Consider the following 26,730-nt stretch of genomic DNA (forward strand, 5'->3'; position numbering starts at 1 on the left):
CACCTTCATTTTAGATTTCATATCAGTTCCTAGTAATTTGGGCTCAAATTCCCGCTCCGTTCCCTCCTTGCTGTTAGGTATGTCTTCTTCAGGCAAAGAAGTTTCTTCAATGTACCTGTTTTAATCATTGAAATTATTCTAATCATGGTGAGCTGCATACTTAATTACACATCATATGATATCCAAAAACCTATCCCATGCCTGGTCAATACAAAGCATGTCAATTGTTTGCGTACTATACAAAATGGAAGAAGGATCAGAAACCTCCATGGACCTTCAATCATTTTCCATTTTCCATTTTGACTGGATAGGGAAGGAACTTAATAAACAAGTCAAAATAAACCTGCTCCTCTACAACTATAAAAACTGTTCTTGTAATTTCCATTTGAAAAGACACTACAAGAATCACAAAAGAAAAAAGAAAACAAATTCAAGACTTGAAGAAGAATCTTCTAAACATTTTAGCAATATTGATAATGTTAGTAAAGCTAATCTTAGTAGGATAAGATAAATATTCTAGTACTACCTTTTGATATTTAAGCGGGTTTTGATGATAAAATCTATAAATTTTCATTTCATTTCTTTGTGAAGACTATAATCTCATAACCCTCAATAGTAAATAGTTCTCAACAATATCTAATACACATATTCCTTTTTCAGTTCTATCCTATACAAGTATATTTTAAAATGCCTACACATGCACATTAGTGCATGTTTTTTCTTTTGACAATTTCTTACAAGTTAAATATTTAAATTTTCTGAAATGAACAAAAAATACTTCTGGAAATCCCAAAATCCCAAACATTTAATCCCTACCAAATAAAATCTTTCCTCTGAATATTCTTATTGAGACAAAATAAAGGCCACCAAAACTAAGATATGGAATTTAAGGATGACCACAATGCATAACTCATCTCAAATCTTATTGCTATATTATTTGCTTCTATGCTTTCTATCTGTCTTGATAGCAAGTCCGTAGACTTTGTCTATACAAATTTTGTAGATTAGCATTTTTTAACCTCATATACTCAACGTCTATTTTTCTTCTCGTATTGATCTGGCACCCAAAAGATTTCCATGTACAGTATTCTAGATTCTAAGAATCTTACTATGTTGCTATAGGATTTAACTATGTTGCAAGGGTATGCATACCTACACCCCTAGGACAATACATCGGAAAACATTTCAGATTTTCAATAAATATTTAATTATATATAAAAAATTGTAGTATCCAAGTACCCCTGTCCCCTATTTTGAAAAACACCCATACTTGTACTCTAAGTAATCAAGTACCCTCGTCCCCATGCACCCATGGGATTTAATAATAATTAATGATTAATAAAATAAAATATTAAAACAAATAAATAGATAACTAAAAAAATGGCTTTGCTTTCTTTTTGCGCAATCGCAATGACCTGGGTCAAACAAAAAAACTCTCTTTAGCAAAAGCATTCATACATAATTAGCTATGAAAATCACATGCTTTAATGCCTACACTAATTGTTGTGCTCCTCTACAAGACTATGGTGAATATATCTCTACCAAAGGCACTCCGCAAAAGCATCAATTTTCCAATACAATGTATGCAAGGAATACTTTTGATCCCAACCCTAAACGGGTTCCTGTGCACAAAGCACAAAATGATCCACCTTCAGAGTGGCAAGAAGTCAGCTATAATAAACGACACACTTCTATCTTGGTGGTGCTAACACAAGTCAGGGAATGACGTATGCAGGCAATCCCAATCTCCAATGCCATCCAAAATTTTGCAATAAGGGGCTAATACGACCCCCCTTGTCTTTGACCATAGCGGTAAACAAATGGCTAAAAAGCTTCTGGATGGACACAATCGCCCTGAAGGCCAAAATAATAATAGGAATCCTCCTATTAGCCACCCTTGCACAGAAAATGACACCATATTAATCATCAATGACATCTACTTGGATGGATTATGGGATCATTACTAAACTAACAGTGTTATCGCAAATTGGGAGGGAAGCGTCAACTCAATTTCCTCAGTCGCCAATTGGATCAAAATCGCCCTTGGCAAGCAGATAACCATCCCAAATTCTGTTAAGGAAATTGAGATCAGAGATAGCTATTAATGATTTTAATTTTCAGATTCAACTAGATAAGTTCTTATTTTGTCTCAGATTTGACATATGTAAATTTCAGGTTATACAGAGAATATCAATCAATCTTCAATCAATACAGTATAGACTGTACTGAAGTTAATTTCTTACCGCAGGTGATAGACGAATGCAGTGATCTAGATGCTATAAGTAATTGCATAGAGGAGTATTTGTATGCTAGAGTATTTTACATGCCAATGTTATTGATGATTTCCTCACAGCATAGGGTAGATATAAATGTACATTGAAAGGTTGCAACACACGTAGGGACATGACCCTTACATGGCTTTTTCCACGTAGGGTCATGACCCTATGTCGTGATTATCATTTGTCTGACTATCACAACACAAGGCATTAAGCACTACAAACTATCATGCATATAGAATATGCCGATAGTAATAATAACATCAAGTATCATGCCTGAACATGGTAGTATATGAACCAACGCACAGATTGTATATTATATTTGTGCATTTCTCAAACCCATTCACAGGATGAGACTCTGATGATAAATCTAGATGCTATAAGTAATTGCATAGAGGAGTATTTGTATGCCGGAGTATTTTACATGCCAATGTTATTGATGTTTCCTCACAGCATATGCTAGATATAAATGTACATTGAAAGGTTGCAACACACGTAGGGACATGACCCTTACATGGCTTTTTCCACGTAGGGTCATGACCCTATGTCGTGATTATCATTTGTTTGACTATCACAACACAAGGCATTAAGCACTACAAACTATCATGCATATATAATATGCCAACAGTAATAATAACATCAAGTATCATGCCTAAGCATGGTAGTATATGAACCAATGCACAGATTGTATATTATATTTGTGCATTTCTCAAACCCACTCACAAGATGAGGCTCTAATGATAAATCTGCCTCAAACATATTATAATTTATTTACTCTCAATATGAGAAGCCCAATTTGGGCATGATCATGAATAATCAAATACCTTGAGTTATGGTATATATTGAAAAATCAAGTACATATATATGTGTGTTGTGTGTGTGTGTGTGTGTATATATATATACATATACATACATATATGTAAATGTATATTTGTTTTATATATACTAATATCAGATCCAACCAAAGCTATTACTTCAACACTCCCTTAGCAAGGGAGGAGATGATTAATTTCTCAATAACTCATATTGAGTTAACATCAAAAATACTTATCCACAATGATAATGTAGTCTATTTGATTTCCGGCACATTCTAGAACAAAACACATTCTATCAGATAGATAGTCTTGATCTCAAGTGACAAGAACCATGATCTCCAACTCACTCTGCCACTAAAGTAGTCTATAATGATTAGCTTGGTGCCATGACTTCTGGCACGATCTGGGACAACAAGTCAATGTAGTCTATCATCACAATGAATCAAGAACTCAAAAGAAACAACACAAGTAGCATCATGATATCCAAATCATTTCAGGATAACAACTTAATGAAGTCGATCATGATGCTTTTGTTACCATAATAACCGGCCATCCTTCCTATTTTTGGATTAGCCTCAATAGAATGGAGTACCTGAAAGAAAGAAAAGGACCATTATTGAAGCACCTAAGGCTATGATGCATGACCAAAATCTTCATATAACACTCTGGGCTAAAGCCTCCAACTCTGCAGTATACATTCAAAACAGATGCCCTCATTCATGTCTAGAAAATGTAACACCTGAAGAAGTCTTCTCAAGAATCAAACCTGATCTAAGTTACCTAAGAATCTTTGGGTATCCTGTATACATTCATATACCTAAAGAGAAAAGAACTAAACTAGAGCCCTTATGGAAGAAAGGTATATTTTTTGGCTATAGTGAGTCTTCCAAAGCTTATAGGGTATACATACCAGGGTCGAGAACATTTGAAATTAGTAGAGATGTTAAGTTTGAAGAAGAGGTTGCATATAAACACTCTAAGAATATAGAAGAATCAAATGATGAATCTTCCAAATTTAGATGAATGTTCTATGATCGAGAGGGTTACTATGATTGAGAGGGAGAGTTGTACAAAAGATGATGGACCCACAATCTTTGATCCTAAGAATGACTCAAATCCTCTCAGTAAAATGACCATTATGGGCAAGGAAAATGATTGAAGAAAATAATGTGGCTCTTGATGAAATCTTTCAAGAGTCAATCATGTTATGTCACTCATATAAATGAGCCCACTCAATCAGGACCCTTAGATGTTGAATAAGCCTTAAACTCTCAAGCCTGGAAAGATGCCATCATTGAGAAATATCAATCTATACTCAAAAATGATGTTTGGTACATTGTACCAAGACCAAAAGAAAAATCCATTGTTTTCTCAAAATGCCTATTTAAAATTAAACAAGCACCTAATGGTAGTATTGAAAAACATAAAGCTAAATTTGTGGCTAGAGGATTCCCCCAAAAGGCTGGAATTGATTATGAGAAAACATTTGCCCCTATTGCTCGATATGCATTTGTCAAAACCATCATTGCCATTGCTGCCTCCAAAAGATGGAAGATACATCATATGGATGTAACGACAACATTTTTAAATGGTGTCATTGAAGAGGAAGTATATTTGGAACAACCAAAAGGGTTGTTATTCATGAGAAGAACATGCATGTATGTAAACTAAAGAAAGCTCATTATGGTCTTAAACAGGCTCTAGGGCATAGTATGAGAGAATTGATGTACTATCCCCATCATAAAATAAATGTATTTAATTAAACCTTGTTAACGGGCCAATTGATTTAATATATCTCAAACCCATTTTTATTTTGTTTCCGTAGCTTGGGTAGCCGTCGGCTATCTTTGTACACCCTCGTAAAGTTTCCCGACAAGTATTTAAGCATGGCTTGTAGGTAGTCTTTAGGTATGCTTTTGGATTATTTCTATGTACTGCGAATTCCTTTTGGGAGTTCTCTGTTGTTCGCCATTTCGGAAGTGGAAGACCTTCCCTACTTGGCTATACCGGTTTCAATGGGAAACGACCCTCACCCTATTTTGTCGTTGCATGTAATACTTCGCTCAGATCTGGCAAATCAGAGCACCATTTCTTGGCAGATATAAATTGAAGGATTATTCATGTTCAATCTCCATTCTTGTTTGGCATTACCTAATGTATTTGGGATTAATAGTTAAGTATAGATTAGAATTCATTCCTTCTCCATATCCCATTTGCAACTTGCAATACTCCATGCACATACCATCTTCCTGTTTCCTTTCCGTATGGCCTCCCATCCGTTCGGCCTCTCCTACATCCCCGTACGGCCAAGCCTCTTACCGTACATCTTTCCCTTGTCTCTTGCTCGACCTCTAGCCACCATACGACCATCTAGGCCTACCGTACGGCCTTTCCTTATCTCCTGCTCCACCTCCAGTCATCGTACAACAAACTCTCTCCTCCGTACAGCCCTCCCTATCTACCATACGACCCGCATCTATACAGCATCCACTTCCAGTTTCCACACCGTATGGCCATCACCACTTGCATATCGTACGGCATCTGGATACCCATTGTTGCTTACCGTATGACCCTCACTGGCTGACTTCCACATGCCGTACAATTCACCAGTACCCGACATATCCATATAGGATCATCCATTGTCACGTACGGTCATATATTTGTCTGGAATCATACCTTATGGTTGAAATTTCTGGGTGAATTCGAAGGAGGAGCATTACAATTGACAATTATCGAATTGGGGTACTCAAAAAATGAAGCTGACCCTAATATATACTTCAAAGAATCAAAGGGTGATATGATAATATTTGCTCTTTATGTTGATGGTCTTCTAATAACAGGTGAAGATCACCTTATTGCAAAGTGTAAACAAGATCTTACATCTGAATTTGAAATGAAGGATTTAGGTCTTCTACACTACTTTTTGGGGTTAGAAGTATGGCAACCAGAAGACTACATCTTCCTAAATCAAGGCAAGTATACTATTGATATATTAAACAAATTTGGCATGATGAATTGCAAACCATTGTCAACCTTAATGGAAACAAATCTTCTTAAGCCCAAGAGTGAATCATTTGAATTTGAAGCTACTAATCCTGCATACTATAGATAGATTATTGAATCTCTAACGTACTTGGTGAATGCTCGCCCTAATATTTGCTATGCTACAAACCCTTTAAGTCAATTTATGTGTGAACCTAAGAAAATTCATCTCATGGCAGCCAAGCACATTTTGACATACTTACGAGGTACTATTGGACTTGGTCTAAAATATGACCATGTTGAGCTCCAGCTTATTGGATATTCAGATTCTGACTGAGCCAACAGTTCTACTGATCGGAAGAGTACTACATGATGTTTTAGTGTTGCATTTGCAATGGTATCTTGGTTTAGCAGGAAACAATTTGTAGTTGCTCAAAGTTCTACTGAAGCATAATATATAGCAGCATCTATGGGAGCTCAAGAAGCAGTGTGGTTACAAAAGTTATTAGTTGGACTATTTGGGAAACCCCTGAATCCCACAATAATCCATTGTATAGTCAAAGTTGTATTAAGCTCTCTATAAATCCAGTTTTCCATAACATGTCCAAGCACATAAAAATTCCCTACCACTACACAGGGGATATGATGGATAGAAATACTATCAAGTTGACATATATCAACACTAAAGAGAAAACTACCGACATATTTACCAAACCTCTTGTTAAATTAAAAGTGGAATATTTCCGAGGTAAACTTGGTATGACTAAGATGTAAATGTAACTCCTAAGATTAAAACTTAGTTTATATATATATATATATATATATATATATATATATATATATATATATATATATATATATATATATATATATATATATGTTGTTGTGTGATTACTGTGCACATGTGTATTGTTTTATGAAAGATGATGATCTTTCTTTTGGGTGTAAGGTCTTTATAGTAAGGTGATGACCTTCACAATAGATTGACCTCCTATCATATAACTTCATTAAGTCGTTGTCCTGGATTTTGCCAGTTATTATTATAACAAAAGCATCATTTTTAAAGGTCACTCAATCAAATTACACCATGCTTCTTAAAGGTTTGGTATATATTATGCTTTCTAACTTTTTTGTAGGATCTCAATCAAATTTAAAGAATCTCTAAACCCAACTTGTTTAGATAAAAATTGTAACCTAGGGCAAAATTTGGGTACTTATATTAAAGGGGGCATTACAGTTGTATGCAAAAGCCATATTAATTAGGAAACACCAGGACACATCCTAACAATGTTTTTAGGGCGTCCTCAATTTTGAAATGCTTTAGGGATGGGAGGTGAAATCCAAGGACTCTCCCCAAGCCAACCCAAGTTTTAGAAAAAATTTAGGGGATGTCCCAAAAAACCAAAAAGGGACAGCAAGCCATCATTAAGACAGATAGGGACATTTATGACATTTACCAACCATCCTAAGGACAACAGGCCATCCTCATTAAAAATGTATCTATAGCAACAACTACGTGGTGTTAAGTCTCACCAACAAGTAATTTAATTTTCTTATCAATTGATGAGCTAAAGGGGCACACTAATTAATGGTTTATGAGGTAGAACATTTGCTCAAGGTTTTGCAAATGGGGTTGCAAACAAAGTGGGTCTATCCTTAGAGGGAACTACACGGTTAAGTGCACTTGGGTTGATGTAATACTAGGATGGGTCGCCTATCGGGAAGGCCCAATATTGAACATCTATGAGCATCATCTAAATGCAATGTGTCCAGATACCATTCACTTTCAAAATGTTGGTCAATGAGCTCAACTTGAAAAACTACACAAATAAACCCTGAAAGCAATACCATAAATTGTTGTGCTATTGAAAGTATCTCCTACTTATCAACTGATGAGCTAAAGGGGTTCTCTAAAGAATGGTTCAAAAGGTAGAAGCACATTGGTCAATGAGTTCAACTTGAGAAACTACACAAATAAACCTTGGAAGCAATACCATAAATTGGTGTCCTATGGAAAGTATCTCCTACTTATCAACTAATGAGCTAAAGGGGTTCTCTAAAGAATGGTTCAAAAGGTAGAATGCTTATTGGGGACCAAGCTAAGTGGGTTTAACCTCAAAGGAAACTCCATGGTTAGGCTTGCTTGAGTTGAAGTAGTAATGGGATCAATGATCTCATTCGAAGCTAGAATGCTTAAACTCTGTGAGCATCAACTAGAAGCAATACAAGCTTAGTGTACTATTCATACTCATGGAAAATGTGTTCTTGTTAACTAGCAGTCATGAAAGGTGGATCGATTCATTTGACTCGAAAACAACACAATTGAATCTGGATTGCAATATCATAATTTGACTTGCCATGGAAAATATCTCCTACCTATTTACTGTACAGGGTAAATGGATATTCATTGCATTCGGAGACCAAAAAAAGACATAGAAAAAGATAGTCTTTTATTCATATAAGCAGAGTATACAATCACGAGTACAATGATGATGATCTATAGTTCAATCGAACAATATATATATATATATATATCCCAAAGGGGTGACTCAATCATCACACAACCTTTCAGATACTAACTAATCTCATCTATTGTGTTATACTTTTGCCGATAACATCATCCCCACCAAAAGAAAAGTCGTCTTCGGACGACAAAATTGAGACAACTAAATACATCAAAACAAGACTAAGAAGAAGACATACCCAGCCACCACAATGCGTAATACAAAGTCAAACTCTTTTAGATAAATATTGGGCATCAAAATTATTTTATCTACCTCTGCTTTTTGCAAGACCTATTTCAAGGGATGGTTGTCTTTTGCATGCTCCCACATGTTCCTGCTTCACCATACAACAACCAACGTTTTCAATTCTATGCCAATTAAGAGTTGTTGCCCATACAGCTGCTTTTGCTACCTGTACCAGTAGACTCCTTTGTACTTGTACCACACCTGTACAACCTGTCTCTTCTTGCCTTCGTAAAGTTTGCCTTTGTAGGACCCTCCTTTTAACAGAAGCCCGTACGGTTCCCCTTACTTGCTCCACTCATACATCACTCCTCGTACTAGCCACCCCACTCGTAGGTATAGCTCATACAATTCTCCTCCTACCCTTCGTACGACTAATCTGTACGACAATTACCTGTTCAGTGTTCCGTACAGTCCTCCTGCTCTTCCTTCGCCTAATGTGTGTATGTCATGACTCCTTGGCTGAAAACTACATATGCCTAGAATTCGTATGCATTGAGTCTTCCCTCCTCCATTCCACACTCTCCCTTTTCCAAACCCATATGCAATTTGATCTAAGCCTGTTTGTGCCCCTTGTATTGTTTTTCGGGTGAGTGTGAATCCTTCCCTTTCTGTCCCCTACTTCATATATAGGGCAGCAACTTCAATAAGTTTGCTTTTGCTTCTTAAATTATCATTGTTTTTTCCTTGGTCCTCCATTTTGTTATATATTTATTTACTTCCCTTTTTGGGCCCCTTCCTTTAATGCCTATTGAGTAAATAAAACTTTCCTCCTCCCTTACTTTATAAAGCTTCAACTTAGATCCATTAACAAGGTTCTTTAAGGGGTTATTATCCAAGGTAGATAATTTGATGGCTTCATTTTTCTTTGCTTCCATTATCCTATATGGCCCTAGCCAATGTATTTTGAACTTATCTAGCTTAATTTCATTTTTGCCTTTATACTTGAGTACTAGTTGTCCCTGTTTGAAATTTATTCTCTTTAGATATTTGTCATGCCAAAATTTTCGTCTTCTTTGTGCCACCTCAGTAGCCCATTGAGCCATAGTTCTCCTTTCATCTAATTTTATTAAGTTATTCAATCATTCTTTTAAACTCTCGATATCCCTTAATCTATGCTCAACTGCTATCCTTAGGCTGGATAATGCATATTCTACTTGCATCACACTCTCTTGTCCATACATTAACTGAAAGGGGGTTTGTCCAGTGGTGGCCTTGTAGGTGATCCTATAAGCCAAAAGAACTACTGGAAGCCTTTCCCCCCAATCTCCCTTCTCAACTCCACAAGTCTTGTACAAAATTGTGACCAATACTTTATTTGTAGATTTTGCTTGATCATTTGCCCTTGGATAGTACATACTAGAAAAAAAATGAAAAATTTTGTACTCAATACTCATTGTTCTAATTGTGTGATTGACAAAGTCCACCCCTCTATCACTTGTCAACTGCAATGGTATACCGAATCTGGTTACTATCTTCTCGTAGAGAAATCTGGTCATAATGAGAGTTGTGTTGTCTAGGATTGGTTGTACTTATGCTCATTTTGTAAGATGTTTCGTTACCAGTACTATGTATCTGCATCTATGATTACTACTAACAGGCAGAGCCCCACAAAGTTCAGTCCCCAACATTCAAACAATTATTGTGGTTGTGATGGAAACAACGACATAAAATCTTGTTTTAGGGGTTTGCCTGCCCCTTGGCATGTATCACAGTTCAAGACCCATTCTCGAGCATCTGCATACAGTGTGGGCCACCATAGTCCTACCAATAATACCTTTCGAGTTGTAGCATCAGGTCCCATATTGCCTCCTGTGAGCCCTTCAGGGATTCCCTCAGGACTCCTAGAATTTTTTCCTCCATGATGCATCTCCTTAATACTCCATCTAGCCCAATCTTGTACAACAATCCCTCGATCAATTGGAATGTCCTGCTCTTGAGTGCAATTCTTCTCCTCTCTGTTGTTGGCATTTCCCTTGAAAAGGTAGGTGTTGACAAGTACTGCCTAATCCCTTCGTACCACTAAAGTAGTATGGCAATTTTGAATAGATGGGCATCAGGGAAGTCTTCATTCACTCCACTTCTAGAGGCTTCCCTTGACTTAATTCTTGTCAATTGGTCTACAACTACATGGCTTTTCCCCTGCCGAACTACAATTTTAAAAGTAAATTCTTGCAAAAGGATTAGCCATCTACTTTCTCTCCCTTGAATCACAGGCTTGTTCACCAGATACATAAGTGTTGATCAACAAAAAATGTAAAAGGAGTAGCTAATAAGTAATGTCTAAATTTCTTTACTACATAGACCATGCCTAAAGCTTGCCTTTCAGTGGTGCTATAATTTCCCTCCGCCTTTGCTAGCAACCTGTTTGCAAAGTACACTGGATGATCTAGTCTCTCCTTCCCAATTTGTGCCAAGGTGGTGCTGATTGCATAGTTAGAGGTGTCCACGTGAATGTGGAATTCTTTGCTCGAATCAAGGTATCTGAGAATCAGAGCACCCATTAGGCTATTTTTTAACTCCTAGAAAGCCTCGTCCTAATCCTTCTCCCAACAAAACCGTTCTCCTTTTCTGGTTAGTATTTCTAAGGGTTCATGCACCCTTCCTTCCTTCCTCGTATTTGTGAGATAGCCAAGTTGGCTATACCTTCAATTGCGTTTCCAATCAACCCAACTTCAATTTGGGAGTGGTCCACTCATCCCCCTGGATGACATCACCTTTCCTCTTGTTGGTGGAGTCATAAAGTCTACAAGACAACTTTCTCCTCACTTTCTTTCTCTGCACCCACTTGGGATATTTATTTGGAAGCAAGGGCATGAATTTTTCCAGCGTTTGATTATCTTCCGTGGATTGTCACACTCCTCCAATTCCCATGTACTTCTTTCAGCAAACTATTGGAGTACTTGTTGTATTCTTCATTCTCTCTTTTTCTACTCTCTTCTTCCACGCGTACTAAATTTCTTGCCAATAGACAAGGAATTTGTCCACATAGATCATACACTACTGGAGGTACCAAAAGGTCGTCCTGAACTGTGCTCTCGAGAACCTCTCTCACAGGCCTCCCTTTGCACATACTAGTCGACTGAAACTTCCCAAGCCACTACCAGATCGTGTGTCACCTAATCTTCCCTTGTTATTTCCTCCTCTTCTTCGTCATTGTTTGTTACTTGTAGGTATGGTAAGAAGGGTCTTTTCATTACTCCATCGTGCCTAGTCGACAACCACCAGGTCCAAACATAGGCAACGGTGCCAAAATAAAGAATGGTTAACAACACAATTTATACAGAGCAATATAACTTAGATTCAACAGTACCAAAAGAGCATTCATTACTCATACCAATAATAACAAGATGGCATGGAAATGTTATTTCTTTATTGATTACCAAAAACATGAGTCCAACATCCATATTCCAAAGTTCTTTTATAATAGTAGGTTGCTTGGGAAAACAGACGGACGCATCGCTTCCAAACCACCCATCCCAACAAAGCAAAACTAATGCTTAATTACAACCTTTATCACATACTACATAGATCAGCTGCTATGAAATATATTTTTTTTAACAATTTCCACCCTTCCCCATTCTTGATATTAATAATACTATATATATATATATATATGTTATGGGGGGATGGATCATGACTCTTGGTCATGACGTTTCATGAATCAATATAAGCTTACATTTAGCAAGGATATTATTAATATATAAATAATATTTTATATTGTATAGATATAAGACTTTAGATTTTCTAAATGTTATATATTATATAATAGTTTAATAATTATGTGTGTCTTCTTCACATGGTAGGAATTACATCAAACTCCTCCTTCATTCTTAACTAGTCTATAATGAAGGATACCCTGCTGGTTTATGTTATATGTAATTACAAGTGTAGTATTATTCTTTATTTATTATTTTTTTATTAACCCTATATAGGGATATCATAGCAACAGACAAAAAGTTATCTAAACCAAAAACAGAATGACCTTATGGTTCCCTGGTTCTCACTAGCCCTTATGTTATGAAAAAATTTGCGGCATAACATAGACTGAGATTACAAGGTGTTTATCATCAAGTTAAACTGGATTCTCTGATTCTCTTAATGTGAAAATGCCTTCAAACTAATGGACGCAACTGCAAGATGCCAATCATGAAACATCTCATGAATCGTCTAAAATCCCAAAAGAAGAAAGAAATTATACTATGTCCAGAAGTGACCAAAAGTTATGTACACGTAGTAAGTCATAACATACAAACTAATCTACAGATTAAAAGATATCTACAAAAAAACAGAACTCAAGTGATAACCTTTGGCTATCATTTAGCTATCTGATTGACTATATGGTTAAAATAAGCCAAACATTATCTCCTTAGCTAGAAAGTAAGCTGTTTTTTTTCATAGGCAAAAATGACATTACTGAATTTTTCGCAACTTCTTTTGATGAATTTTAAGTTGAATCATATTTCCAGATTATCTAGTATTTACATAGTGATGTTTCGAATAAATATTAATGAACCTTCACATAAGATTCGCTAATCTATGAAAACGTGATTTAAATAGTTCTGTACATGTCCAAAATATTTTATTTTAATACAAATAAAATTTCATAAATGCATACGATTCAAATTTTAAATTTATACTTACATATGGCACACATATATGAAGCTTATATAAATTAATACTCAATATAGAAAAGGGGTCCAAAAGGAATAAAATTGATTAACACAAAATTACCAAAACAGTTCCTAAAGGAAATGTGTACTACTGGCATTACAACTGCTATCCCATTCTTACTTACGAGCATTCAGGATATCTGTTACAACCCACGAAAAACCCAGCTCCATGGCGAGTTGCTTTCAATGTCAATGTCCCTGTCTTACACCTGCAAATTTGACCAAGCATGATAACCATTAGCTTTTACTACCATGAGACTGCATATCTGAGAGATTATCTTCATGAAGATGAACTGATGAATATTGCCTGTGACCATGCCACACAAACCACTGAATTTTATTTTTTAAAGTATCATCAATGCATTGGTAGCTCCAAAGGGAAATAAATAAAAACAAAATGTACATATTCTGTAGGATAAATCGTACTGCATGTCATGTCCCTTATTTTCCTCAAGTAGAACCTAATAATAAATAATAAAACAAATGAATCAATTTAATGATATATTAGATATAATTTATTATTAAATAAATACTAAGTTACACGGGTACCTCCTCACCCCTTTGGACCAAGGTAAGTTAAGCCAGTTCGAAGTTTGGGTCTGGTTCGAGCAGGATGCGATTTTTGCACTCCTGGTTTGATTTGGATCGAACTGGGTTCGAACCCAAGCAAACCACGTCAAAATTTTCGAACCAAGTTCGAACCCCTAGAGAAGGACAGCTGGAAAGGTGTTAAATTAGCAATTTCTAATAATATTTTGGCATCCATAAAACCTAAAAGGTGTAATTGATTGGTTTTGTGCCCTCTCGTTGTCATTTTATGTTTCTAAAAAGGTTATTTTGTCTTAAGGGAGAGCACATAAGTTTTTGAGCAAGCATCCTGTGGTGCAAGGAGGAGTTTGAAGATTAATTTGTTGGTGTTCTTTAAGTGTTTATGCATCATTCATACACATTTGCAAGCTTGCAATGGCTAGAAAAGGTAAGATCTTATTCCATTTGCTATTGTTTTTGTTCTACTTTTTAACTTTTTTCATTTTTCCATTTCTCTTTCAATCTTCATATGTTCTTTTGAATGTTTTGATTCTTTTCCAAATTTCCATTATTCCAAAATTTGCCCTTTTCTTGCATATAAATTATGAACATGTATCTAATTTCTTGCCATGGGGAAACGAATGCCATCTACCTCTTCATCAATAGGAAACACCAAACAAAGAATGGAACCCAACTTTGATTCTCTTCTATGAAAGTATGTAGAAATTTTAAAACCCCTTCCAAGAGGTGGTGCATTCCGTTGGAGATGTCGGATGTGGTGTAGAAAGAAATAGTTCTTATTATCATGTGGTAGGTCATTTATCGGTTACACGAGAAGAGGAGTCAAGAAATGCCCTGGCAAAAAAGGTGCCCCTATGTCAAATCAAATTGTATTAAAATATATTGAAGAGCATGAGGCAGTAGAAGAGAGAGGACACAGGCCAGCAAAACTCAGTAGCAATGCCAATAAAAGTAAAAGAGCAAAGGAAATGTAGCCCCCCCCAGATGTTATAGTACAAGACCACCCCTTCTTTAGTACCGCAACAGACACTGATACTGAATTTGTCCCTGTTGTTCACAAAAGAATGGGACCACTAGAAACTACTTTTCAAAATAAGCGTTGGGAAATTGCTAACATTAAGGCGGGAAGATGCTTGCATGCAAATGGGGTGTCCTTTAATGTTGTCCGCTCTCCATTTTGGAAGGACATGTTGAGGGGTGCCAATGAAGCTCCAAAAGGGTATTGTAGCCCTGGGTATGAGAAAGTGCGCACCACCTTGTTGGATGACGAGGTCAAATGGATTGAAAATCAATTGAAGCCCATAAGGGACTCATGGGTTGAGACAGGGATGACAATTGTTTCAGATGGCTAGAAGGATTTCAGGAACCATCCCTTGATCAATGTCCTTGTGGTGTCCCCTAAAGGGGTAATGTTTCTAAAAGTGGTGGATTGGCAGGGCAAAGTAAAAGATAGGTCATTTATTCAGGCACCCAAGGAAGTGGTTAAACAATCACTAATTTGCAAATAAATTCCAACACCAATGTGCAAAGAATTCAATGTCTAGAACTAGATGGAAATAGCAGCAAATTTGCCGACCTAAGTCGCCCAAGAGATAGTGATATGAAACGCCCAATTGTGCAAGAAAACCCAATGCCTAAAGACAATAAACATAAGATGTCTAAAATTCACTTTCAGTAGACAAGTCTTCCCAACAACATCCAATACAGTAAGGAAGATTCAATTCCATCAATAGATATTCATTCCTCAATCATAGTTCATACAGTAAGAGGAAACAATAATGATTCTCAAAACTTAATTCCAATCTCCCAGACACAGATAGGAAAGATTTAACAGAACCCAAATCAAATCACTATACCTCAACAGTGATTTGAAATACTTCTCAACTTCAAACCCTTATACCTCAGCAAAGGCGAATAACTCATAACTCAAGAAAAAGCTACAAAGACACAAAAAGCAAATATATTTTCAAGCGTGTTTTTCCCAATGCAATGAGCTCTCATTTATAATCCTACATTAGCCAAAGTTTCCTAAATAACTCCACCTCAAAAATTGTGGAAGTTTCCAAAAGGAACTCAACACTAGAAACTTTCGCACACACTTTTTAGAAATGACTCTTAATGTCATTATTTTATTAATACAAACATTATTATAATAATGCAACTCACTAAGAGCTCATGCAATTATTGCTTTATTAACTGCAGGTGACGACCAACTACTTAAGTCACCCACTGCATTGCCAAAAATAGACTTACTAAAAATAGTAAGATCACAACTGAGACCCCCAAAACACCTTGTGAGCTCACAAGGGTCACTATGATGAGCTAACTCCATCAACTGCATAGACCTGCCAAAAACGGGGACATTACAGTTTGCGCCTCCAATATCATCTTTTAATGATTTTTCTTGTTTTTAGAAAGTTGTGTTTTGTAATAAATCCGAATCATGTTTCTGATTTTGGATATTAGTTGGCAATTATTCTTATCTTAGTCAACGGCATCTTTACGATAAAAATTGGATTTTTAGCTGTTGTTTTGAAAAATACCAAAAATGGTATAAAATATTCTGGGAAAAAACTGTCAAAAAAGGTAATTTTCCAATTTCTAATTTTAGAGAGCTTTTCTTTTATTTAAGGATCTGGAGATCATTGTAGAAGTAGAGTTGGAGAGTTGGTGAATGAAGACCAAATTCTTGAGTCTATCTTGTGTTCTGTTGATTTTTTTCTTCTGTATTGATTGAAGTAGCATGGATGTGTATTAGTGTGCTGCACCAATCTATCACGAAACATATCTCTTTCAAGAATTATTCATCTACAATCTGAGTGGCAATAAACTAACTCTTGGAATTGTAGATGAATAGCAAACAAATCAGTCTGAAACATACACCAATCAATCTTCAATTCTATTCATGCCATCGCAAGCAAGAAAAAAGTAAAAAGATGGAAAAAACATTTCATTTTTCATTCATGACATGAAAAATTAATTTATTTGTCTTTAAGATGTCCTGGCTTGGGAACTTTTCCTTTTAATCAAAATTAGAAGTTCAAAAAATTAGAAATTAAAAAGGTGACAAAATTATCTGTATAGGCATGGGTGCCTGCCAACTTTGCTGAGTTACACCTGGGTTTGTGCTAAAAAGACCCATAGGCAACTAGCGGGACCCTGGGTGGCTACAATGGTCGACTGGATTTAGCCCATTCCAGACCCAAACCAAGTGAATTTACCCAATGGACAGACCACATAGCTACTAATGCCTTCACAGCATATTCTGACAGATACTTCTGTGGGCGTAAAGTATAGACAACATGCTATAAAATTATCTATACTTTTGTGTACTTCAATCATATTTAAATAAAAAAATTAAAATACAACATTCACAAACACCTATGTTTCCTAATTTCCCCTACAAAAACATCCAGTGAATTGCAGAAACATACTCAGGACAAGTTCTGCTTTTCTTGCGATCTGGACCAAATAAATAATCTTCAAATGACTCTGTGAGCATATTCTGCACCTGTTCAGAATAAAGTAGAAATCAGGCCTAGATATCCTACAGAACCTCATCCATAAAGAAATAAATATAGGAAACTCAAGTTACAAAAATTATTAGTGCTAAAAAATGGGAGATTCTCCAGATGTGCCAAACCTAGAGACAAAGATTTCTAAGAGCAAGATTAGAAAAACAAGAAATAAAAGACGTACTTCATTATTACCAACTTTGCTGACCCTTTCACAAACTGGATGAAAACTTTCCCAGAACTTGTTTAGGACATCCTTCCACTTGATAGACCCCGTTGAGACATCATCTAACTGACATTACAATAGAAATTGCAACAATGGTAAGCATTAGCCAGACTTCATGGGAACCAGAATTTGATTAGAACTTCAACTAAGATAGATATCAAAGGTACCAATACAGAAGAATTGAGAAATTCAAAACATACAATAAGGTTTCTTGATTCAGGAAAATAGCTGCAATAAATCGTGATTTAAGAATAAATGTTACTTCAAGTAAAGAAAAAAAAATCTAAAAATGTGTGTATTATGTGTATACTTCATGTATGCTACATGTCTTAATACATTAATGTGTGTACTCTCAATTTTTCGTGTTTTAATTCATTTCATATTTTCAAGTTCATATCCCATGTGCGGTTCTACTTTGGTTTATCTAGCGTACTAAAATAACTAGAGAGGGATGAATCTGAGACATACTATCATGCAAATAATATTTTGGCCAAATTCGAATGGCTCCATTATAAGATGGTCTAAGATCATCTCTCTGAAAAATGAGAGAAAACTCGTCTTAAAACACCAAATGTTACTATCAAATTATAAGGAGAAAGACATATAATTGCTTGAGGACAAGCAATTTTGCAAAGGGAACGGGTGTGACGTCCCTCCTCATGAATAGAATTTAATAATGTGTAATTATATAAGAAGAAGAAGAAGAAGAAGAATTCTATTAAAAAATTTAAAACAATAATACTAAAATTTAAAATATTTAAAATATATATAAGATGGTGTAATTAGTGACTAATAAAATCTAATTGTTGGTATTAAGAGGATCAGTTAGCAAGAGTTGTGTCCCATCTATTATGAAGGATTGCAATACTTTTTAATAGCAAGATATAATAAGACTTTCTCTATCATTCAATTCATCATCAAGGATTGCAATACTTTTTAATAGCAAGATATAATAAGACTTTCTCTATCATTCGATTCATCATCAAATAGGTGAAAAAGGGTATACTTAGTTTAAAATTTATTGTACCCATTGCCAATCCACAGGAGTAGATCTATTATTGCAGCAGATATTATAAGTCTAGTAGAGTGATTATAATTTAGATTTTTACTCTTCACAAGGAAATGAATCCAAATAAATTCTTTAATTTTTTAATCTTTTGGCAAGCATTGTGTGATGGCTGGTGTGCTCTAATATATCCATGCGTTTATACTGAATATTATTGTTACTAGGAATAAATGGCCATGTGTGTGTGTGTGTGTGTAAGAATAATATCTAAATTATATGTCTGAATAATCTCTAATATATGTTCGAATGATTTAACATATATCATCAGAAAAATATCAAAATTACTTATAAATATATATTGACACTCAATCCTATTACTATTTTAAACTGAGAAAAGGAAGACAGATGTTATCAAGGAGGAGCTTGTATAAATCCAAGCAATTGATCTTTGTCCCAAGATAGGGTTAGGGGTCCGCGTTCTGAAAGGCTTGAGGGCACGACCCAAGATGAGATACCAACTTGGACTTGTAAACTTTAAGGAAATCCATTACAAGTTGGTACCTAGGCAACTTGGACAACACCTACACCTTCCAACATTAAGTTGAAGAGTAAAATGATTTGATATGTGGGAATTAATAGATAATTTGCCCTCATTAAAGTAATTATGTTTATAAATACTTTAGATTGAAATTATTGTGTCTTAGGACATACAATGTAAGAATTTCAATTAATTATGTAATAATTATGTCTACCCTAACAAGGGACATTACAAAAGGAATGTGAAAAAAACAAGGATGTGACACTTTCGAAAGGGTTGTAACTTGTAACTCTTTCAAAGGGTTTGGATTATCAAGGGTTGTAATTATGTAAGGTTGTGACTATTTGAAAGGCTTGTGATTATGAAGAGTCCTTACTCTTCCCAAACCATAAGGTTGACATGATCAAGAGGTGCAATCCCTCCATAAAGGTTGTGACTCTTTGAAAGGCTTGTGATTATGAAGAGTCCTGACTCTTCCCAAACCATAAGGTTGACATGATCAAGAGGTGTGATTCCTCCCCCATATGGGATGATATAAAAGGGATAACAATTCATCTGAAATGGGCATCCAAAATGGATCAATGGAAAAGTGTTTTTTCAGTAAAGAGAAAGAAAAGGAAACACGGGTACAGATCTGATTAACATAAGTGCAGATCTGACTTAAATGAGAAATGCACATGTAATTGTGAAAAGTCATGTCATTTTCGAAGGGAAGAAGTAATGAAGAGTTGTACTCTTTCAAAGGGTGCCAATGGTGAAAGGTTGTGTCTTGCCAAAATGCATTTATGATGAAAAGGTCTGACCTCTTTTGAGAAAAAAAGGGTAGAGGGGGATTAAATAAGAAATGGAATACACGGCAGATTCAGATACATACATTGAGGCCTTGGAATATATGCATAACGCTAGAATTCAGATTTATAAGGCAGTCATAATTAATGACACTTTTATGAATATACATGAAAGACCAGCCTAGACCTTAGTCTTCCGCTAATGCCTTCACAAGGATAGGATGTTTGTGTAGGGAGAGGCGGAGTAAATCCTCACAAGGTAGCTGAATCCCAAGACAGGATATGGATAGGGCTCTCAAGCCTTGAGGGAGACTACTTGTAGACTGGTTTCCAAATGCTCTAGCACAGTAATTCCATCATCTTCCATTAGGGTTAGTGAAGTGGTCTAATATATATGTTGTTTCATAATGCAGGAGATATTACTCATAGCCCATATCCTTAAACACCTGCTATAGCTCCTAAAGAGGATATGTTGTTGTTGTATGGGGAGAGAAAGTAAACCCTCACAAGATAGGTGAATCCCAAAATGGGATATGGACGTTGTCCTAAAGCATTGATGGAGCCTACTGATGGATTGGTGTACAAGTGCATAGTGACAGATAAATTACCATGGTCCTTAGGGTTGATAATTATGAGAGAAGTAAGGAATCAGGCCTTATGTATGTTAACTGTCAAATGGATTATGACTCGTTCATTTTTTCATATTTCAATTTGATTTAAACACATAGTGATGAATTAAAAGTTTTGAGAATTTGCAGCTTCCTAGAAGAGAACATTACAACGACCAAGTAAATTGCCATTTCCAAGCAACAACAAAACCCTAGTTGGGCATTTTAGGAAAATCAAGTGCAAGTCCCAATAGGGAAAATTATGCACAGCATCTGAAAATTCTCCCACAATGAATTTATATTTTATTTGGTGCATGAATTGGTACTTGTCATCAACTGTTTAATCAACGAAAGAAAATAAAATTTGTTTTTTGTATTTTCATACTTAGTTGAAAGTGAAACTTGCAGCCTTTGGAAATTTTGTTATAACTTGTATAGTATTTACTAAAAACACATGCATATTAACAATTATTTTTTGACATTTGCCAATTTCTTTGACTCTCGTGTGAACTCTCCATTTAGCACAGATGTTATGTAATGAAAAAGCTCATATATATATATGAATTCTTTAAAAATCCTAAGTTACTGATTCGGGTTCCGGTTTGGGTACGGATACGGGGTTCAGGTACATGGATATGACAATTTTTCCTCACTTGCGGGTTCAGGTTCATCCATATATGTATGCATGTATGTATGTTAAAACATCTAAGTTACAAATATAAAAGAAGAGTGGTACTCATAAATTCATAATGGCCAATAAAGTTATAAATTAATTAATTGTATTACTGATATAGTTTCAGATTACATGCATTGGCAATTGACATCAACATGAACATGATCAACAAACATAACTATTGGCTGGCTTTTACAAATCTATCAACACTCATGCCCTTAGATCTACAAATTAAAAAAATCAAATCCCTGATCTTCAAAAGAATCGAAGTAGATTTCCATTCACTACTGTCATAAACTAAGGGCATTACATAGAACAATTTTGGCTTGAATAATATTACCAAGCTGTTGCAAGACAGTATCTAATGTTGATAGAAAAAAATGCTGATAAACAAGTCAGAAATACATACATAAACTGACCTACCACCCTGGGGTACTTCCTAGACGCCCAGGTTCACTATAGATCTTTCACAGAAGGACCCACAGAGAACCCGTGAAGTACCCTGGAAGGACCAGTACCCGGACCCAGGCCTAAATAGAAGAATCCAGTAACTGAGTAAAAACCTTGTATTATGAATATTCCCTACATATTTTTTTCCCTGGTTTTGAATAGCTGTCGACTTTGCTTTCCCTTGTCATTCCCAGAAATGGCTGCATAAAAGTTGTCCCCTGAACTCCTCCACTCATCTCTATCTATGAAGCCCGAGGTAACATAGTTGTACCTTACAGAAATATGCAATGGCTTTCATATATTTGCAATGCATATGAAATTTATTGGTTTTCCATTGTACATGTCATAAGTCATAATGAGAAACACTTCAACAATATATAAAACTCATTTGATACATTTGAGATTTTGAATCTTGCATACAATTGAGCTTTTTAGAGGAATTCAGGTAGCTTTTGACTTGTCAAAATTTCACCAGAGTCCGACTCAAATTTTGGTCTGCCAACTTTTACAAGTCCAACTAAATGAATAAGCAATAATGCAAATAATCCTTACTCCTACCAGCCAATTATAATACACAACAAATCAGTCAACAACAAATGAATAAGAAGTATCAACAATAGATTCTAGAGTATTTTCTAACATTAAATATATCTTTCCATCCATACAATTTCCAGATATTCCAAATGTTTGTAATTTTGTTGACACTTTACGATTTAATTTCTCAGTACAGAGTGCATATCCAGACACTTTTGTTTGTATACATCAGAGTTTTGAATACCATATATTTCACTTGTATTTAGTATAATAATTGGAATTAATAATAATAAAACCACTCATATGCTCCTGGAAAGCTCATACCTGACTTTCCATATATGCTGTAAAGCTGTAGTTAACAATTTCTGGGAAGAAATGGGAAAGAAATTTGGAGACCTGCACATGATATTTCATAATTGTAAAGTTTGGGAATCACATATTTTCCAATATAAATTGAAAACAGATTACAAGAAATCTTCTGCAGTTACAGTAGCCATTGTATAATCAAAACAAGCTTTCACAAGATAGTAAAAGCACTCTCCACTACCAAGCTTCAGACTGAAACAATAAATAGTCATATAGAAGAGATAAAATTAATTTCACATTAGAAAAGTCATTCTAGAGACATCCATAAAAGTCCATTTACCAAAATTTGAGAAACAACCTTGACAAAAATTGGGACATAATTATAAGCCTAAAATCCTTATCTGCACTATACCTGACAAAGCGAAACCAAAGAAATGGCATATAACTGTTTGGTAGCATCTTTTATATAATAGGTTCATATCAATATATAACTCTAAGACATTAAGGAAAGAAATAATATATAAGTGTAATAACCCTCGGTTATTCCTTCCACAATTCAATGGTTTGAAATTTCGTCGTACACTTGGCGAGCAATTCTGTCATCTCTGTATATATGATGTTTAAATATCGAACACAATACTAGGATGTATAATGAACTACTCACAATTACCAGATAAATCAGACTTCAAGACTCTTGCATAGATGAGTTCCAAACAACTGATATATAACTCTTCCTTATGTCTTTGCATACATAATTCTGAATTGAAAGTATTCTTTAACAATTCATACCAAATGTTTATTTGATCACAATAGAACTGCAATGATACTATTAATTACAAGAATGAACCTTCTTTTGGCAAGATGCTCCAATCCTGATGTTTGATTCAGTGTTCCAAAGCAACCTCAACCTCCACAACTCTACTCACAGTTTGCCCACTATTGCTGATGCTGGCTTTGACAGTGCTCGTGCCCAGACCAGACAAAATGGTAAAAATACTTCCCTCAAAAAGATTGTAGCCCCTAGTGATCACTGCGTAGGCTTCAAACAAGTAAGTAGCCCCCTTAAATGCAGATCGCCAGCCTCATAAAATGAATCGCAAGCCTCTTAGAATTGGAGACAGGTCTCTAGAAATAATCGTGTGGCCTCCTGTTGTGTTCACAGCCAATCAGGTAGATGAAACGCTTCTAAAAATGGAGACATCAGCCACTGGTAATGCCAAATGCTGCCCAAATTAGGGACGGCAGCACTCCTAAACACCAAATGGATTCGCAAACAAAATGCAGGTATATGCAATGAAGTAACAGACTTCCCAAACAAATCAAAATCCTCAGTATAAACCAACTCCTTTAATACAAACTTCAGATTATTTGCAAAATCGCTCTCAACCAAATTAATCCCCTTAGCAACAGTATGAACAGTAGAAGACACAAAGGTTCTCAATTCAATCAAATCATCTAGTCACAGTGAAGACAGTAGAGGAGATTCAACAAATATCCACCATAGAACAATCACTATACCTCAGCAGTGTTTTCGAAGTGCCAGCTAATCTCAGTTCTCCAGATCAGACCCTTATACCTCAGCAAGGAATTGGAAATTTAGAAAACTCAGAAGAAACCTCAAAGACAAAAAATAGCAAATAGACAATTGGATTTTTTTGCTTCGCAATGAGCTCATATCTATAATCCCAAAATGGCACTTAGTTTCCCAAACGTAACTTCACTTAAGAAGCTTCATCAACACATCATTTTATAACATTAAATATAATAAAGTGTAATATAATAATGTAAACTTAATAATTTCTTAATAAATATGAGCCCGTGCAAGAAATACTCCCATCCATTACAAGTGATGACCAACTGCCAACATCACCAATGACACTGCCAAATTGGCAACCGCCCAAACTAGACTTACTAAAAATAGTAAGTCTTCCACTGAGACCCTCAAATATCACTATCAGTTCACGAGGGTTGATGAACTGACTCAATCAACTGCAGAGAATTGCCAAAAATGGGGACATTACAATAAGTCTTTAAATAAGCAACTAGACTACAAAAGCCATCTATCATAAGATAAGATTAAGATAAAGTTAAGTTTATCAATGTCCAACAAAGGACCAACACAAGGGTCCAAGGGTCTGTCCGCCCCCCCAAAGTAAAAAAAAAAAAAAAAAAACCTAGGTAGCAAGCCTAGATTGGGAACACCAAGTGGTGCCTAAGGAAAGAAAATGAAGCAACAAAAGCACGAAGCTACAACTAAATGTCATACGAAGCAGATAAAAATGTCCAAACCCAAAGGATAGGTCCTAGACCTTTGGAAGAGTAGAAGGAAGACGGTTGTTGTTGAGTGAAGGTCCAGCGAGGTCTCCCAAATCTAGAAGGAGAGTTTGAACCCATTCCATAGAGGCCCAATCACACTCAAATGGAGATAGCACCCACACCATAGAGCCATAAAGCATTGTTTGTTTCATCATAGTATCCATAAGGGTCAAAAAGGACATGGTGTCCTGGAAGTGACGCCAGAAACAATCTCTCTCAACAAGGGCAGGGAAGCCATACCCTTTATCACTACAAGGTTGCATAGCGAGTCTCATATTGAAATGAGGGCCAAAGAACTTAACCCCCAACTAAGTGTACATGAAGAGATCTAAACCTCGATGCTCTAAAAGAAAGAAGTGGAGGTCAGAGGTCTTGAGGCAATTGTAGATCATCAACTTGGTCTTCCCCAAGTTAGGAGTTAACTGTTGCGAGTTGCAAAAGAAAGCGAGGCCATCCAAAATTGTTTGCAAACCCTCTGAGGAAAACGCCATGAGGACCACATCATCTGCAAAAAGAAAGATAGAAATCAAGGCCTTGTGTAAGTGACACCCATCACTTGAAAATGAGTGAACTTGACGAAATGCCTCCAACTCATCTATGTAAAGCCCAAACAAGGTAGGAGATAATGAGGAGAACCCGGCTTCACCCTAGTGATGCTCTAAATGAGGTTCAACATCCCATGAGAGGTCATAATATGCCCAGAAACAATCTCACTAAGTCTCATGCTAGACATCAACAGAGTCTAAGAGATTACAATTTTGTAAAGTCTTTAGAATAACACTCCCCTAGGAACAGAATCAAAAGAGTTGTGGTAATCAACAAAGGAGTAAACCTCCAAGGAGCGATGAGGGGCGTCCTCAATCACAACCTTGAGAGTCAAGATCCGGTGCACAGTTTGATAATCCTGTCGGAGGCCAACCTATCCTCTAGCATGAATATGGCGTGGATCCACCTTGTGGGAAAGGATATTATGCAAGACTATAGCATACAACTTCAAGAAACTATGCCCAACCATAATAGTGTTGTAATTGTTGGGATCTAAAGATGGCCCTGCCCTATGAATCGGGTGGATGATATGTCACGACCATAAGGAAGGGAATCTCGTACAAACAACTTTGTTCAAGTGATTAGTTAGGAATGGGCCCAAAACCATGATGCAAAGCTTGAAGAGTTTTGTCTGAAACGCTTCCTCATCTATGGCCCTCCTACTGTTCATTTGATCTAACCACCTCGCAGATGTTGGAGTAGGTAAAGATAATAGCAATGGGGGGAAGGGTGTAATGATGGAGGGCTGACCAAGGAATATCAAAGAGTGGACGTGTGGGAGACTAGGATGTTGTGGTCTAATGCGGGGGAAATGGAGAGTGGTACGGAAAAAAAGTGCGCCAAAAGGCTTTAGGGGACTAAAGGAGGGAGGCCCTAAGGATTTGAATACGATGGATTATGAATGTACACTTTTTAAAACAAAGGAACTAGCCATAGGAGTACTTCCACTACAAGAAAAAGGTCAAATGGAGAGTGGAGGCTATGTGCAAGAAGCAATATAAGGACTGTCATCAGGAAATAGTGTATCGGGTGCATCCCGTTAGTGTGTCAGGAGCATCCCATTAGTGTGTCAGGAGCATCCCGTTAGTGTATCGGGTGCATCCCGTTAGTATGTCAAGAGCATCGCGTTAGTGTATTGAGTGCATCCTGTTAGTGTATCAGGATGTATCCCATTAGTGTGTC

At 36.1% G+C, this 26,730-nt stretch overlaps 1 protein-coding gene across 2 annotated transcripts in view; it reads right to left on the reverse strand.

Annotated features, from left to right (window-relative positions):
- LOC149575691 (DNA topoisomerase, type IA, core) overlaps positions 1–26,730 on the reverse strand; it is a 273,230-nt gene that overhangs the window by 31,719 nt on the left and 214,781 nt on the right. For both annotated transcript variants that reach the window (XM_089815443.1, XM_089815444.1), the window contains exons 14-18: positions 22,705–22,776; positions 17,742–17,849; positions 17,477–17,553; positions 13,619–13,702; positions 4–115 (exon numbers count right to left, since the gene is read on the reverse strand). In XM_089815443.1, coding sequence (XP_089671569.1) covers positions 4–115; positions 13,619–13,702; positions 17,477–17,553; positions 17,742–17,849; positions 22,705–22,776 — 453 coding nt within the window. The remainder of the gene's footprint in view (positions 1–3; positions 116–13,618; positions 13,703–17,476; positions 17,554–17,741; positions 17,850–22,704; positions 22,777–26,730) is intronic.

This window comes from Cupressus sempervirens, chromosome 2 (genome assembly GCF_028749045.1).
Source record: "Cupressus sempervirens isolate cs-2001-9-10 chromosome 2, ASM2874904v1, whole genome shotgun sequence".
Classification (NCBI taxonomy): domain Eukaryota; kingdom Viridiplantae; phylum Streptophyta; class Pinopsida; order Cupressales; family Cupressaceae; genus Cupressus; species Cupressus sempervirens.